The 17,660-nt window shown below is 35.9% G+C and overlaps 2 protein-coding genes across 2 annotated transcripts; both read right to left on the bottom strand.

Moving 5' to 3' along the window:
- LOC103939004 lies at positions 1-2,539 on the bottom strand. The gene is made up of 2 exons (XM_009349059.3): positions 2,144-2,539; positions 1-1,945 (listed from the first exon to the last, which is right to left on the bottom strand). Exons 1-2 carry the CDS (start codon positions 2,453-2,455, stop codon positions 536-538), a joined length of 1,722 nt encoding a protein of 573 aa, XP_009347334.2. The 5' UTR covers positions 2,456-2,539; the 3' UTR covers positions 1-535.
- A 2,204-nt stretch (positions 2,540-4,743) lies between these two features.
- Positions 4,744-8,499, bottom strand: LOC103939800 (ent-kaurenoic acid oxidase 1). The gene is given in 10 exon segments (XM_048589018.1): positions 4,744-5,177; positions 5,385-5,503; positions 5,598-5,704; positions 5,800-5,878; positions 6,367-6,450; positions 6,541-6,789; positions 6,893-7,042; positions 7,145-7,374; positions 7,377-7,468; positions 8,255-8,499. Coding segments are annotated over 10 exon segments (1,446 nt in total). The 3' UTR covers positions 4,744-5,086.
- Positions 8,500-17,660: the final 9,161 nt, after the last annotated feature.

Here is a 17,660-nt window from a genome sequence, read left to right as displayed (position 1 = left end):
GATCCCAAAAATCTATCAAATATCATCAAGAACTGTATACACACAGCTGGTTTTTACTAAGATAGTCATCCCAGCTACCAAAAGATTACATATAGCTGACATTCCGTAATGATTTCTACGAAATAAGCTGCCAGATCTTGAGAGACGCTTCCTCCTCATCATGCAACGGAACCTTTCTTCGCCTTAGCTGAGGAGTTGCCAGGTATGCACACGGGCTTTTTCTCCTTTGGCGCAATAGGAAGTAGTAGAGTTTCATAGTCATCTTAAGGAGTACGCCCTGAATCAATTTCAAGTTCACAAACTATAATTTCTCCCATTTACGAATTTGAAGAATACGCCCTTGCACGTGCCTGGCAACTCCAAAGTTAAGGCAGAGAAAAGTTTCGTGGCCTCTTGAGGAGGATTACCATCCGATAGTATTTGTACACAATGCAGTTCCTGTTTCCCATTGTCTCTAAACCTATTGACGTCAATATATATAGGAGATGGTACCTGGTTACCACCATATTCTGAAATTGAAGGTCATCGACTCCATCTACACATGCTTCTCCCCCAAATTCCCATTTCGAAGTCTTTTTTCAAGAAGATCGTCATCAGACTTCCTTCCTAGAAATTCCACTGGCTGCTGTTCCAAAACAGAACACATAAAGGTATCTAGATTTTTCTTTAAGCGAGAAGTTTCTTTCTTAGATTCTAGGTACTTCTTAAAAGCAAGCGAGTGCGAGCATAAGGGGCAGATGAAGTTACCCTTCTCATAACAAATGAATTCGGAACCAAGACATTTTTCATGATATGCCAAAGGGCAATCAATGATAGTACATATCAACAGCTGAGCACCTTCATTACACTTCACACAAATATTTTCCTCCATCCAATCAGTTGTCTCTGAGTAAGCACGATTTAATGTGCATTGGGAGGTCAAAAAACCATGCTTCTTTGTGGTGACATCAATCTCCCCATTATTATGCTCATCACTATCCCTTGACTCGGAATGAATATCTATAATCTCTGTGGCTCCATCAGCAATTGTCTTCCGTGGGGATCCATCTGCAGACACAGCATGCACTACTTTAACCTGAGAACCATGCTCCCTATTACAATCAGAGTCTTTGGCACACACTGTATGCTGGGTTTCAACTGGATGAACAACACCCGATGTTGTTGCTTCAAGACAATGTTCAACATCATCTCTGCCTTCAGCAGCACAAGGACTTTCTAACTGACTCGTAGGGATTATGTCCTCCCTATTCAGTCCACAACTATTCGGGCCCAAAACACACCTTTCACTCTCAATAACTGAAACATCTCTTTCAGACAAATCTTCCAACTGCTCTCTTTGAGGTAAAGAAACTGGGTTGTGTTCTACACACTGCGAAACAAAAGAGGCACCCCCCTTCATCTTCTTGGCGTTTCTAAGTGAATCGTCAGAATCATTCACGGTAACATGGTTTTCATCCACCAGGTTTCCAATATCCGGGCCAACTCTGTCCCTCTTCGAAGGCAGTACATTTGCTTCATTTCCTTCAACTCTTGTGTTTTGCACCCGATTCATCTTCATGGCAATTCTAAGTGAATCATCAAAATCATTTACCCTAACACAGTTCCCACCAGCCACATTTCCATCTGAAGAAATCCTGACCCTCTTTGAAGGCAACACATTTGCATCATTCCCTTCTACTCTCGTGTTTCGAGCATTAGAGCAGCTCCCCTTAAACCTCCTATTACCACCACTCACAGAAACTCCATCATTACAACCGTCCCTATTCGATGCTAATCCGCTCTTTCGTATCAAGAAATCAGCATACGGATGCGTACCGTCAAGAATCGAATCTTTGATCTGCCCCAAAACACATTTCGGCATAGAAGCCCGTTTGTGCAAAATAAAAGCCTGAACATCCCATTTCAACAACCCCGGCCCGTCCGTTTTCACATCGCATTCCGGCGTCTACACAAAAACACAGATTCCAACTTCACACTCAACAATTAAACATACAAAACCCCCAGAATGCCAACAATCCTCATACAAATTCTAACAACTAAAAAAAAAAAATCCAACTTTACACTTAATATCTAAACATACAAAAAACCCAGAAAAAATTTGAACTAATTACACAAAAAAAAAATTTTGGTTTTCAAATCATACCTCATTGATAATGCGCTGCAGAACATCTTCGCATCGTTCCGAAAAATCGAAGCTGAATTTCAAAGGTGAGGTTGAAGAAGAAGCGGAAGCCGAGGGCAGAAGAGCAAGAACATCGTTGCGAGGAGGAAACAAGTCCTCCAAAGTTCTCAGAGCGACCCTTTCGCTCACTTTCCTCTCCAAACCATCGGGTAAATCGGGAGCCATTTCGATCAAATCGTGCAAAAGCGGCAACCCAACCTCTTTGAATCCCGCCAGTGCTTCCAGCAGCCAGCCCCACGCGGTGGCCGCCTCTTTCTTCGTCATCTCGTCCATGGGTCGTCGGCGCAATCGCAGAGACGACGGTGGTCCGTCGAGGGAGGGAGGTGACTGATCGGTTTTTTCCTCTTTGGTGTCAGTTTTCTATTTATTTATTTATTCATGTGATTTAATATGACTGGTTGGGTTGGGTCGGGTCTTATGTTCTTGTGGGCTTGTAAGCTGAGATATTTTGGGCTAGAACCAGTTGCTCGAATCAGGTTAGGATTAGAGTGCAATTTTATCTTCAGTATTTACGCTCATGAATCTCTTTAGTGCAAATGAAAAGTGCATATTTAAGTTATACATTTCAATAAAAGTCATTAGATAGATTTTGTTACGTTAAATGATCTAACGGCCTAACTCAAAAATACAACTTAAATGTAGATTTTTGAAATTTGATTGTTGAATTTGATTTTACAATTTTCGGTCATTCAGTTTAAGTCAATAGATCAAATTCAACGGAAAAAAAAAAAAAAAAGTATTACTCTTTGTGCCTCTAAGTACTCAAGAAAAATCTGTTAGTGTGGCTAATGAAAAATATGTTCAAATTTTATCAATGCTCATGCTCTGATTTGCCACTACAATTTCAATTTGATTTTGAACCACCTAATATATTATTAATTTACCCCTATCGACAAATTTATCGATTTTGTCGTCAAATTTGGGGTTATTTTTATAGAACACTTTTGTTTTGGTCAATCATGTATTCAATCTCATACCGGTTCTTGACCAAAAATAAATACAAGAAAACTTCTATATATAGTCGTTAGAGAAATGCTAAGAAAACTCTTAAAGTAGGAATTTTCATAGATTCTTTGTCGCTCACAGTTTAACATTGATTTTTCCGTGCCAACATTATATAACATTGTTCGAAAAACATGAGATGACAGAAAGTCCTTGAAGCTTTATTTTCCTTTGTTCCTTCTAGAGAACAATTTGCAGACATTCTCACTAAAGGACTAACTGCTCCTTTGTTCCATACTCATTGCTCAAACCTCATACCGGTTCATCCAAACATGAGTTTGCGTGGACATGTTAGAATAATTGTATGGCCTAGATTGTGCCACTTATAAACAGTTTATAGTGTTGGTTAAGTTTGTTAGTGAGCTAGTGTTGTTAGTTTTCACTATAGAGACTCTTCATCGTAGTAACTTCCTCAACTAAGAAAGATTATGTTTAATACTCTCCTCTCCAATGAAAATATTACGCAATAAATTTCCTTTATGCCAAATTTGCTAGCTGTATACTTAATTTAGTTGGTGGCCTTAGAGCATCTCTAAAGAAAATGTCAAAATGTACATATCAGCTATAACAGTAAAAAAAAGACCATACTAATATTCTCCAACCGAAGTGTCAAATCCCATGTGGCAATGACATAGATTGGCAGCAAAAAAGATTGCTATCAAATTTGACTGCAGCTTCAAACGTTTTTTTTATTAATTATTAAATTTATTTTATTATTTTTTAATTAGTTTAATCACTTATTATAATTAATGTTAAGTTGACCGATGCAATTATCATACTTTTTTCTTTATTTCAATAAAGGAGGATGAACAAATTACTGATTAAACTTTAAGTGTCCTTTATTAAATTTTAATTAGTTTAATAATTTATTTTATAAAATAATAATTTAAGTTGACATATTGGTTGGAGAACAAAACTTTAAAAGATGTCAAAATGTCACATAAGCTGTCAAAATTTAAATTTTATGTTCAAATTTTGATCTTATGTGCCAAAGAGGAAGTTGCACTTACACCCGTCTTAGCTAATTGACAATCCGAATCTTTATTAGTTTTTTTATACTTAATTAGCTACTGATGACAGATAAATTGAGGATTTGAGTCATCAAATCAAAAACAATATGCGTCCTTACGATTAACCAGATACTTTGCTGGTGCTTAAGATCTTTTTAATTATATTTTATTCGATAACGTTGCTTAATTATTAACAATTTAACACTTCAACCCTAAACCCTAGTTCGTTGACACAGACCCATCGTATACTGTATACAACTCTTTTCTTTCTACGCAACAAACCTATATGAACACAAGAGAGTTGGGTGTACTCAGTTATATTGATAGAAAGAGGAAAGAAAACAGTCCAAATTAGATTATAGAGCAGGTTTGGCTGGGGTTTTCTAATAGTAAACAGTTCAAATCGGGAAACAGTCCAAACAGTGCAAAAGTGTGAATTTCTAAAGTCATTGGCCGATTACGTCCTTAGGATTTGGCTGGGGTTTTTCTTAGAAGAAGTGAGAATTCAATTAAAAATTGAGATGGACTGCAGAGTTTAGGATAACGGAGTGAATTCATATGGCCGGGACCACTGTGTTCAAATAAAAAACTCAAAGGAACAATTGCTTGATAATATCCCACAACAACAACAAAGATTTATCTTCTAAATGGGGTTGACTGTATAAAACTTAGAGCACCACTGTCTTTATGTCAAGCCTTATCCCACTAGTTGCTTGATAATATCCAAATTATAGAGAAGAAAAGCTGGACACAAAGTCCTTGTTATGCCAGACTGGCCAGTCATGAACAAAAAACATAAATTAATGACTTCTAATAAAGGGACCCAACGTTTGCATGTGACATGCTTACAATCCAAAATACAAATGGAAACAGAATTTGAAATTCATTTTTTCTAAATTTTTCTGATCGTGATTTCAACCTTATCAGCTGGAGTCGGGTGTGATAGATAAATGATTTCAGCATCTGGGTTGACAAGTTCCCACCTGAAAATTTCATTAATTATAAATAATTTAGAGTTTAGAATTCAAAAGCAAACATATATATGTATAAATCACATTATGACAAAAACTGAGTTTCAAAGATTCCAATATCAAAAGTAAGGGAAATTCTAGGGTACTTTATGGAAAAAAATTGGATATTGATCCTTTCTTTTAATAAGCGATTGTGATGTGCTTAATGAAATGGTTTACTTGTATCCTGTACACAAATGATGTAAGAAGATTGCAAGTTGCAGCCTAACAAGCATGTTTCCAGGACATATTCTTGGTCCACCACCAAAAACTAGGTAAGTTCCAGGCTTAGGCGATTCCTGCAAAATTGTGTAATTAAGTACATTTTCTACATCATTTATCCCTAGGGTAAATAGTTTATAATTGTTTCATGCAAGAATAATGTAGTCTCACACTCCATCTGTCTGGATTAAAGCACATAGGATCATCAAAGTTCTCAGGATTTGTGTGGAGATATCGGACCCAGAGAACCACAGTCCAACCCTTGGGTATTTTGTAACCTGCAAGAATTTTGTTACCACTAACTTGATTACAAACAAGGTCTAATTAATGGTCTAGTTGGAACTCAAACACTTGCACAATGGATTCGTTGTACCTTTATATTCAGCTTCCTTGTTAGCTTTCCGGAAAAGAAATGCTGCAACGTTTGCCATTCTTATTGTTTCTTCTACCACCTATATGTAAATACAAAAGGTTTGGCTTGATATTTAAAATTTGTTTGTAACAATATGAATGCTTGCAAGACACATATATGAATGATGATGGAAATGAAATGATGAACATGGTTAGTAGGTCATCATCTAGCTATCTGATCTTCTATTTCTGAGGAGATATAATATTTAACATCTTTCTTCCTTGGCTATTTGCCAGACTCCAGGCTGGCGTGTGATTTTGCCATAGAAGAAGAGATGATATATAGTGTTGTATATAGTAAAGGTAACGTAGATTGGCTCATTGGGCCCCTTTCGATTTGGGGGTCATGGCCGTAGCAGTCCGTGCTCACCCTCAGGCCGGTCCGGGAGAAGGGGAAGGATTTGAAACCGAACACAAACACGAATTGAATAGAATATTATATTCATTGTGGCAATCCACTACTTTCAACTTTTCTTTTTTAAGCAACAATATAAACAATAAAAAGTTAACATTAATGCATAAACAATACTTTGTTTGTGTATTTCATTTTCATGATATCTTCAAATGTAATATGATCTCCTTTCTTGTTCTGACTTAAAGCCATATTCTCCGCCTGTACATATAATTGCACATGAGAAACTTATCAAGATACTAAAACTTAATGAAGATGATTCATTTCTCTTTATATTTAATTTATACATACCCTAAGTTTTTCGAGGACATTAGGGTATTTGGCAAGATAATATACGGCCCACATTGATGAAATGGCAGTAGAAGCGTATCCAGCAACGATAAGGCTAACAATGTTATCTATCACCTCTAAGTCACTTAATTTATTGCCTTCATCGTCTTTAATTTGCATAAGCCCATCCATTAGGTCATTTGTCACTTCTTTTTGGGTTTTTTTCTTCTCTAGCAACACACTGAAAATGGCCACCAGCTTCTTCCTACACTGTAAATTCATTCACGTTCATAATTAAGTATATATAATCAGAGATCATATAACTGATTAGAAACCTTTAGGATTTCAGGTTGGAATTAATAATAAGATTAACCTGACTAGCATGGCGAAAAGACGTTCCAGGAATGTTGTATGGTAGAGCTCTAACTCCTTTCAGTATTCCAGCAAACAAGTTATCAATGGTATCTAGGAGCGGTCCTGGCTCCAGACTTGCAAATAGTTTTCCAATATTTTCAAATGCTACCTGCAAGTATATATATGAGACATGGAATACTAATTAGCTAGCTATGTTAATCAAGACACACACACATAGTTGTATGTTTAATCAATTTATTTGATAATTTACCTTATTAAACTCGTCATACACGTTGATTCTACCCTTTTGAGCCCATGATTGAAGTGCAGCCACCATTCTCGGTTGAACTTGGGGGGCAATGTTTCTTAGAGAGTTTGGCCGATTAATAGCATTTGTGACAAAGTTTCTGAGTCTTTCATGAGACTTTCCATGAACTGCCGCCAAAGAAGTATAGCCCATAAGCTCAACGCTTGGCCACTCTAGCATGAAGATGTCATCTTTTGAAACACGAATTTGTTGACCGCCGGAAAGCATGCTATGATGGAAGGTTTTCCGAAGAGGTGGGTTCTAAACATTCCAACTCCATCGCCATGCCTGAGCATACACATGACAAAAAAATGTTAACTATTCATCAAAATATAACCAGTTAATTCTATCAGTATTTTGGTCAGTAATTCTGTTAGTCAATAGCATAATATGACTAGTTATTCATTTTTGTTTAATTGATCATCTGTGCGAGATGTTTACAATGGTTATAAAAAAAAAATAATAAATAAATAAAAACTAAAAATAAAAAACTGAAAATTGATAGAAATCAACGCTTAATATGACAAAAAAAGCAGTAAATAAAAAAGATTCAGATAGCTAGTTTGGATTTGAGTCTTAGAAGAACTATTAATAACAATCAAACTAAATAGTAGAATTTTTCTCCGCCACGAAGGGTGAAACCAATGTCTTATATTTTGAAACAGTTGAAGGATTCCCCAACATCTCGTCTTTTACGTACGTACCCGCAGGCCGCAGTTCTTATGGAAAATCTGTTATTTGTACACATTAGGAATATTAACTTGCAACGTATAATATCTTGAATCTCTTAAAAAAGTTCAATAATTTGATTATTTGAACCATGGTGTCAAAGTCATTGCTAAGTTCGGTGTTTTCAGGACATGGGATCAAATTGATTAAGTTGGGTACTACCACCAAAAAGTTAATTAAGTTGGGTACTAATCAATCGACCCTGAAAATAATAAAAACAAAGATAATAGACAAACAACAATTTAAAAATATATATTTTATTTCATAATGAAAACAATTTCAATCTCAAGTCTAAGTATCTCGTTTTACTCATTCACGTATATTATAAAGAGAAAGAAAACCTACTTGCGTCGCTTAGCATTGATAAATTCATCGGGACGGCGAATAATTTTGAAATACCAAAGGAATGTAAGCATTTCCCCAAGAAATGGAAATCCCATGTGACCTGGGGGCAGTTTGGCGATTGAGGTGGAAGGCCATAGTTTGAGAGGTAGCACAAACCAAAGCTCATTCCACCACCACAAGAGTAATCCCAATAGTGGCAAACCACCCAAAGCCAAACCCAGCCACACCCCAATAGAAATTTCCATTAACCCTAGCTGCGTACAAATATGCTAATAAATGGTGACACTGGCTTCTTGGCTAGTTATGGCTCATGCCTCATGGTCTCAAAAAACCTTTAGATTTTTCGGATTTAAATAGAGTTGGTTTGTTATCGTTCTTGATTCCTACTGGTTTATTCCTCTTGCCAGACGTTAGCAAGTGTACAAAGAATTTTTTTAATACAGTAACAGATAATACATAATTGAATTACTACTGGGGAGGGCTTATTATATATTGAAATCCTGATTTAGCCCAGACAGGGAATAAACCTATTGTACTTAGGGATTTTGGGGGTGGGGGGTTATTATATGCGAAATTTTTTAGTTGTATCTGCACAACAGTACAAGGGTAGATTATTTATTTATTAGTATGAACGGATCTTTATGCCATGAATATGCTTCTTTTGCCAGATTCAGCATCTTTTTTTTGCAATCTTGATTTTTATTGCTTGATTGATATTAATAATCCTGTCATACAAAAATAACAGGTTGTGGGTCAACTTGTTAATAAGTTGGGTCATTATTGGATCACCCATTGAGAACCCGTTAAGAAGTCGGGTCATTCGTTAAAAACCCGATAAGATTTTCCAAATCTAGACATTAGACATAGGGCTGGAAAAAAATCCCAAAAATCCCAAACCAAACCGAAAAAATCCCGATCCCAAACCAAAAAAATCCCAAACCAAAATTCCCGAAATTTTCGGTATGTAATCCCGAACCAAACCGAAATTTTCGGTATGGGATTCGGTATTCCATCTCCATTTTTTCGGTATTCCCATACCGAATTGAAATAAATATTATATATATATATATAATTTTTTTTATTATAAGAGAATTATTTCAACCGTTCATTGTTTTAGATTTAATCTGTATATATATATATATATATATATACAATTACCAACAAGAAGGGAGCAACCACAAGCATCAACAAGATCAAGGGGACGAAGGGGCCGAAGAGGCCAACAATATTTATAGACTTTAAGCTTTGCTTTTTAGCTTTTGGTTTGTAACTTAATTATTGAAACTTTGGCTCATAACTAATTTTTTTGATTTTGGGTTTGTTACTTTATTTATAAACTTTGGCTTGTAACTAATATTTTTGCTTTTGAGTTTGTTACTTTATTTATTACTTTATAATATGTCAAATTTTAGCCCAAAAACATAATATGTCAAATTTTAGTCCAAAAGCCAAAAAACATTTCGGGATTCCCGATTTGTCCCGAAATCCCGAAATTATTTCGGGATTCCCGAAAATTGGGATTCCCGAAAATTTGGTTTGGGATTGGGATTAAATTTGGGATTCCCAAAAATTTCGGTTTGGGAATCGGGACAATGGTTTCGGTATGGGATCCCATACCGAACCACCCCTAATTAGACATGCTAATCTCTTGAATGACCTCGATACAAAACTACACAACTCGTTAACATATCGGATCACCTATGAAGAACCCATTGAAATAACGAGTTTGACACGACACGACCTATTAAAAAAACGACCGTGCCGAGAAATGAAATGAACACGACAACATGGCCCATTTGTCAGGCCTAATATTATAGTGATTAAATGAAAGGGTATTATTTTTGTAATCATGGTGTTAATTAAATTTTCACTCATAGTCATTATGTTAGAGTACAACTAACTTCTAGTTAGAAGAATTTTTTTGATAATTTTAGATAAATTTTTTTCTGTAAAATATAGAGCATGATTGAAGATGCTTACAAAATAAATAAACAAACATTATCCGGTAGAAGGTAGTCCAATAAAAATATGTCATTTTTTTCAAAGAATAATAGAATAAAAATAAATGAACTTCACTTATCTATCTCTATTGTTATAATGCCAAATCTTCCTTATAAAAAAATTAAAAAAAAATTTTTTAAAAAAGAAAAACTAATGAAAATGGCTTGAAAACTTTGAGTTTTAACGATAAGGACGAAATAAAAGGTAAAGTGAATAGTATCATGATTGACTTTTTAGTGTAAAAATGTAGTTTTTTTGTTAAAGTGAATAGTACTTGAAGCTTTTCGTTAAAGTTTCCTAAAAAAAATCATAATTGCAAGCCTTCTCGTTGGTGTTTCAAGTTTTACCATAATTTTCCATAAATAATCGTTAATCAATTTATCTCTAAAATGAGCCAATTAATTTTTCTTTTTGACAAGGCTTATTATATTAACACCCCACAAATTATTGAATAAACCTCACATACTTAATACACCCCACATTTGCTTTTTCAATGAAATATTATCTTAATACACCCCTACATACTTCCTCATAATACCTTCACACCTCACATTCTCAATATACACCTTATATTTTCTACATGCACCCCATATTTTCTATACACCACACATTTCTCAAATCTTATAAAGCTTTTAATTTGGACAAAAAATGTCGACTGCAATTTTGACAAAAGATGCCACTTGGGATTTAAAGCATATGTGGGTTGTTTTCAATTCCACCATTAAAACTCATGTCGTCTGTTTTTAATATTTGGTGGTAATTTTAGGTATTTAATTCTTCATGTAATCCTTGTGATCCCTAAAAGATGAATACGAACATAGAAGCTTGAATAACGCAACAAAAGCAAGATTAAATAATCATAGATGTTGTCAAAATCACTAAAACAATCAAGAATATGAAGTCTTACCTCATATGAAGTTTCCAAAACATCGATTTCGTGTTTCATTCGTCAAAAATAATTTTTCTCAATCAACATGTTTATAGTTTCATTGGTTAGGGTTTTGTTCAACGATGGAGGGTCGGAGTGACACACCCCGACCGAGGTCAGGGAGTGCTGGCCGTCACGCAAGGGTGACGTAACCATGTGCACAGTGCGGAAGCTAATAAAACCATAAAATAAGAAGTACGAATAAATAGAAACTAGCATACATGAGGTAATAGAAATAAGTGCTAGCGTAAGTGAGACACAAGTTCAGAGCATAATGTCAAAAGCAGTCCAAACTAAAATGACACGACAACAGTACACCCGAAGGTGGCCCTACGCTGGTGATCGTCTGTCAGAAATGCCGGGAAAGCCCTCTGGGAAACCACCAAACCTGCTAGACAACTAGAACCTAGAGGGGCGCAAAACAAAAGCGTGAGTGGGCAAAAACAAAGCTTTTCAAAAACCATTTAATAAATAAGTTCTAACCTCTCGCCGTAAAACCTGTATACTTCCCAGAAAAATAAACATATATACATATATATATATATATATATATCAATCATGCTTAAGAATATGCCATGTCAGAACCTCAGAATGAAATGCAAGTGCTCAGGTAGATATCATATCAATAACATATAGTCTGGCAGCCGGAGTCACCTAACGTGACCTGTACGGCTGCATCTAGAGCTTAAATCTCAATCTCAATAACTAAACCTGCCCACGAGTCGGAACCACCTAAAGTGGTCTGTACGACAGGCCTGGGTGTAATACATATAAACGCTCTAGTGCTACGATCACGTGAAGGCTGTACGAATAATCGCGGGTCACCTACGAGTCGGAACCACCTAAAGTGGTATGTACGACAGGACTGTGCACCTAACTTGGATCCAAGCTGAGCATGTGGTGCGGGAGGTGAACAACACGTGAAAGACTGTGCCCTACTCTGGGCGGGAGCACTAACACCGGGGGTGCAGGTTATGAGCTCTCTAAGCATCTCAAATCACTACGGAATATAAACATAAATAACACTTACCTGGCACTTACCTGTGCGTCCACAGCACTAATACATACGAACATATATATATGCAACTAATCATGCATAATAACCAACAATATGAAAATGGCATATAACTAATAAACATTTAAATCAGTTTCTAGGAAATATAAGTATATAGGTATATACGGAAAACCAAAAGCCCACTCACTGGTAAGTGGAAGGGTCGTAACCCCCTGCCTCGAGTGACCACGCTCGTCCTCGGGATACGTCTCACCTATATGCGAAATAACTATAAAAACGTTAATTTTAAAGCACATAACCAAACTTTAGAAATAACTTCTCATACAATGCTCAAATGGGGTGTATGAATACACCAACGTGATCTACTCAACCTCACGAACATCCCCAAATTTTTAAAATAATTTTTCACCGCCGCACGCGCCCCCACGCGCAGGCACGTGCCTGGCACGCTGACGGCGTCAACTGACGCCGTAGGGAATATTCCATTAACCCTAACGGTTTCCGTCAACGGCGTCAGGAATATTCTGTCAGATTTGACGGAATATTCCGACTTCTTCCCCGGCGAGCCTCTGGCGCCGTCGCCGGTGCCGGAAAACTGGAAAATTTTCAAACTTCGATAACGTCTTCGTTTTTCATCCAAATTTCACAAAATTGGTACCAAAATGAAGCTTAGAACTAGAAGAACACAATCATACTACTTTCAAGGGTTAAAAACCACGAAATCTCACCTGAAAATTCAACCCAACTCCGCCCAACTTCGAAACTAGTGATCCCGACGTCCAAAACCATCAAACGAACCACTCCGAGCCTCCTTGGAACCTCACCAAGCTACCTACAAGCTTGAAATTCCCTAAAACATGAGAAATCACGTGTGCATGAACAGTACTCGAATTCGGACATCGTGGATTCGACGTGAAAACGATGGTGTTCTTACCTGAAAATGGTATGGTTGGACTCCTACAAGCCTCACGAGCTCGAATATGGTCTTGGTTTCCTCGATCTGTGGAAGTTTAATGGGTTTTGGGTGTGTGTCCGTACGTATATGGTGAATGGGAAGGGAAATGGGGCTCGGGACAATCACAGGGAAAGGGACAGAAAGGTGTGGGGTGTAGGAGTGTGAGTGTGTGGCCCAAAACATGCCAACACAGCACAAAAACAACCAATAAACGTAACGAAATCGAACTAGGGGCAAAATAGTCTTTTCACGCGTACGTTTTTGATGTTTCTGGGACGGGCTGTCACACGGAGGGATTTTGATAGTTGAAGAAAATAAATAATATGTTAAAAAGTGATTTGGGGTTTATTTAGAAATATTTTTTTTAAAACCTAATAAGGTCAAAATTGTCATTGCATAGTAGGGTAAATAAATCATTTAATATTAAATTTTAATGTGAGGTGCATTCAATATTTTGTGGGGTGCTAATATAAAAAGAATTTTGGCAAACCATATTGTTAGGGGGATAGAGAATCGGTGACAAATCTGCATTAGAATGCATATATATCATTATTTTTTTATATTGTAGTAAAGCGTCATTTGCAGTTGAGCCAATTAATTAAATGGTCAAAAAATACTCCATGAGAAGTGTTGAACCATGCTAACCCTACCGAGAGCTCGTGCCAAAGCAAAAATACTAGATCTGTCTCGATTGGATCTACTAGAAGAGTAGAAGAGGAATCACTCGCTATTTATGCCTTTTGAGAAATGCTAAGGAGACTTTTGAAAGTGAGACTCTCTATGAACTCTCTGTCATCTCATGTTTTTCACATAATATTTTATAATGTTTGCACGAGAATTAATGTTAAATTGTGAAATGCCAAAGAGTTCATGAAGAGTCTCTCACTTTGAGAGAGTTCTCCTTAGCATTTCTCATGCTTTTTTTGGGGGGGGGGGGGGGGGGGGGCATTTTGATTTAAGTGCCTTGTTGAACTGCTTTTTTGATTAAATATCTATTACTTTTTAAATTTTGATTAATCTCTTCCTTACTATTTAGGTGCCACGCATATTATAACTAGTCAAATTTTAATGCAAAATTACATAATTTGCCATCATATTTAATGGACCAATTGATTCTCAAATTATTATCCAACGTTCCTACAATTTAGTAGATATATATTCCAATACTCAATTTCAGCAAAAAGTCTTTAATTATAAAACCTAGCAGACTTGATATGTTCTTCTACTGATATATACCTCAACGTGTCAATACGAAACCTTGCTTGTTCGTCAAAAAAAAAAAAAAAAAAAAAAAAAAAAGAGAGAGAGAAAAAAAAAAAAATTCAAATTGGCATGTACAAAGAGAGGTATCCTAGTACCGGACATCAGGCCACAATCCAAATACCATTCAAGTTGAGCAAATTGCTCAATGCCTGTATACAAATTCTGCAATACTTAGAATGCTAATTTTGGTACGTTATATAACTTAGGTGTGCTATAGAATGCTAATTTTGGTACGTAACAAACTATTATGACAAACCATTGGTACATTATACAATTTCAAGGTACGCTATAGAATGCTAATTTGGTACGTTATATAATTCCAAAGTACGCTATAGAATACTAATTTTGGTACGTAATAAACTATTGGTACATTACATACTTTCAATTTGGATACGCCATAGAACGTTAATTTTGATGCATTACAAACTACTCATATGCTATACATTTCCAACGTGAGTACGATATAAATTGCATTTTTTGGGACTTGCAAGTATGTTGGTAAGCTGTAATATATGTTGGTACACTATGAAATGTTTATTTTGATACGTACCAATATGATGGTACATTATGAATTCCCCAAAGTGATTGTTACCAACTTGACAAACTTGTACGAGCCTTTGTAAAAAGAAAAAGGAAAAAAAAATTGGCAAAAGCAAATGTTTCTCTCCAATAGTTTGTATAAAAGGTATCATACATCATTGGAATCAAATTCAGTTTGGGAGTGTTTACATTCATTTTAAACATAGTAATTATGTACAAACAAACATACCAACTATATACAGATAAACTTATCCCTGCAATGTTTATGTACCCATAATTTTAAGTTTGTTTAGTTTCATATTAAGCGTACCAACTACATACCAACAAACATACCTAAATAGCAAAAAGAAAACTGAACAAATCAACTATAATATCTACGTAATTAATTGTACCAATTAATATTGTGTTCACTAGTCAAATTTACCAAACATTAGTAAACTTTCAGTAGTTCCCCAAACAAACATAGCCATGAACGTACCCACACTACCCAATAGAAAAACTAGGAAGTGTAAACATAAATAAAAATAAAATAAAAAAACATATTTTGAAATCCAGAACCACATCAAAAGTTAAACATATCAGTAAAGAGATTAAAAAGTGTAAAGTTTGTTTTGATAGTTCCTAAAATAAAGGCATTGGGTTCAAATTGATATACCATTATGAGTATAAATATAATGACATGTAAATATAAAAATGACACCTTAATATATAGCATTATGAGTATAAATATAAAAATGACATGTAAATAGCTTAAATTCAATTATGCTGATGTGGCCTCAAATTAAGGCACCTTAATCAAAAGTTCAAAAACTTTAATAAAAACTTAAAATATCCTAGATGTTTAGTCAAAACATTGTAAAAATGGAGTGGTGAATTCTAATTTCTCCTTTTTTTTTGTTTATGCATTTATGCCTTTAGGATGGAGGGTATGGAGAAGGATTCTTTTACGATGGTGCTGCACCACCTCTCTTTCCTGCTAGGTCCATGATCCATGCCATGGAGGAGCATCATTGGAGCTTCGTACCCTCTACGTAAGAGCCACCTTAGCACTCGAAATGCATTAAAGATTAGAACTAATGTACAAAGTTCCTCCAAACCGCAGCCTTACTGCAGCTTAAAGCGGGACTCTCCTTTTTCCGGTAGCACCCAATCTTTCATTAAAGTCGCCGGTGACAAGCCATGGGATACTTGCATGAGGACTGATGTTCGTTATTTTACTTCTTGCCAAAGCATTTCTTGAATCACACGATCTCCGGCCAGTGGAAGGCTTTCTGGGTTCAGTGAATCGGTCACTAAAGGAACCCCCCGAAAGGGCTGCCGTCCAATGGGTACACGAAGTGACGAAGTTGCTCTGGCTACAAAACTACGCATGTGTTGTTTTGACGAAGTTACTTTTAGTTTTTTATTCTCAAAATAATAAAAAATGAAAAATTAATTTATAGAGTTTTTACAATTTGGCTTTTAGTTTTTAATTTTTTTTTAAATTGAAAATTAAATAGTTACCAAACTACTGTGAATTTATAGTTGCAATAGAATTGTAGTTCATTTAGTTATCGCTAGTCAAAACCAAATTAAAGCAAAAGAACGATTAGGCTGGATTCTAGAACATATTTTAAAAGGGTATCATTGTTTTATGGGCATGGTCAAGTACATTCTAAAATGCACAATGTGCATAAGATGAGCATTGACATAATTCTCCATGAGATGAGCGGTGTTATTAAGTAGGAAAAAAACTTAAAACATAAAATAACAAACTGGAGAGACATTGTCTCTTTTTTTTATCTCTCTCATCACTTGAATGCTCACATGATTAAGAACATAGGGTTGTCATAGAGAGAAGGTCGAGAAACCCGAATGTGAGTGTGTGGATGAAATGGAATTATGAAGCTTCATACAATCTGGTGCAAAAGTGATTTGATGCTGAGAAGAGATGCTACGTACATTAGTAGTAGTTGCTCCTCATGCATGATGCATGCCTTGGCCTGATCGATCAGAGGAGTCATCTTCGCTGCCGTCAGAGGACTCAACTTAAAAGTTCAAACTTCCTCCAACACTAGCAACCTAGCTATTACCAATGGACTTTGTTCTCAAAGTATAAACAGTAAGAGTTCCGTTAATGTGGCGAAGCCAAAGATTCCACGTACATAGCTACTCCAATAAGATATAGAGCAGAAACGTCAACAACTTTCTTGCATGTCACCTTCTCAGGATTATATAAAAATATCATACACTCTTTTCGGTTAAGATGAGAAAAAATCGGTTAAAATAGTTTGAACACGTGAATAAAGACCTAAAGATGTTCCGTTAGATGATGTGAGACTTAGGGCAAAAGAGATAAAGGAAGACATAGGAAGACTTGGACAGAGATTATAAAAAGACATGGGGTACTTATATCTAATGAAAGATTTGGTGCAAAACTGAACACCATGACGTTCTAAAATTCATATAGCCAACCCCACTTGATGAGATAAGGCTTGATTGTTGTCGTCGTTTTGTTGTTTTATCATACCCTTTTCCTTGTCTCCGGTTTTGATCAAAACTTCATCTTCTAAACCGGACATGGGCTGCAACCTATAGTGGTCAATACTCAAAACGGAAATCAGAAAGAACCTCAAACTTCATAGCTGGAACGAAATTCACTAGCATCGTCTCGCTTAAAAACGTAAACAAGGGGAATCCCAACAGTTGTGCAAACACAAACCAA

The sequence above is a fragment of a genome, unplaced genomic scaffold, assembly GCF_019419815.1.
Source record: "Pyrus x bretschneideri cultivar Hongxiangsu unplaced genomic scaffold, Pyrus_bretschneideri_v1 Contig3, whole genome shotgun sequence".
Classification (NCBI taxonomy): domain Eukaryota; kingdom Viridiplantae; phylum Streptophyta; class Magnoliopsida; order Rosales; family Rosaceae; genus Pyrus; species Pyrus x bretschneideri.
The sequence above is the reverse complement of the archived record's forward strand: the minus strand, read 5'-3'. Positions and strand labels throughout refer to the sequence as shown.

What these genes read in the sequence shown, in the direction of transcription:
- LOC103939004 (XM_009349059.3), bottom strand. Translation starts at nt 2,455, where the DNA reads ATGGACGAGATGACGAAGAAAGAGGCGGCCACCGCGTGGGGCTGGCTG. An exon ending in TGCAGCGCATTATCAATGAG is followed by an intron (nt 1,946 to 2,143) that starts GTATGATTTGAA and finishes GTTTTTGTGTAG; the next exon opens with ACGCCGGAATGCGATGTGAA.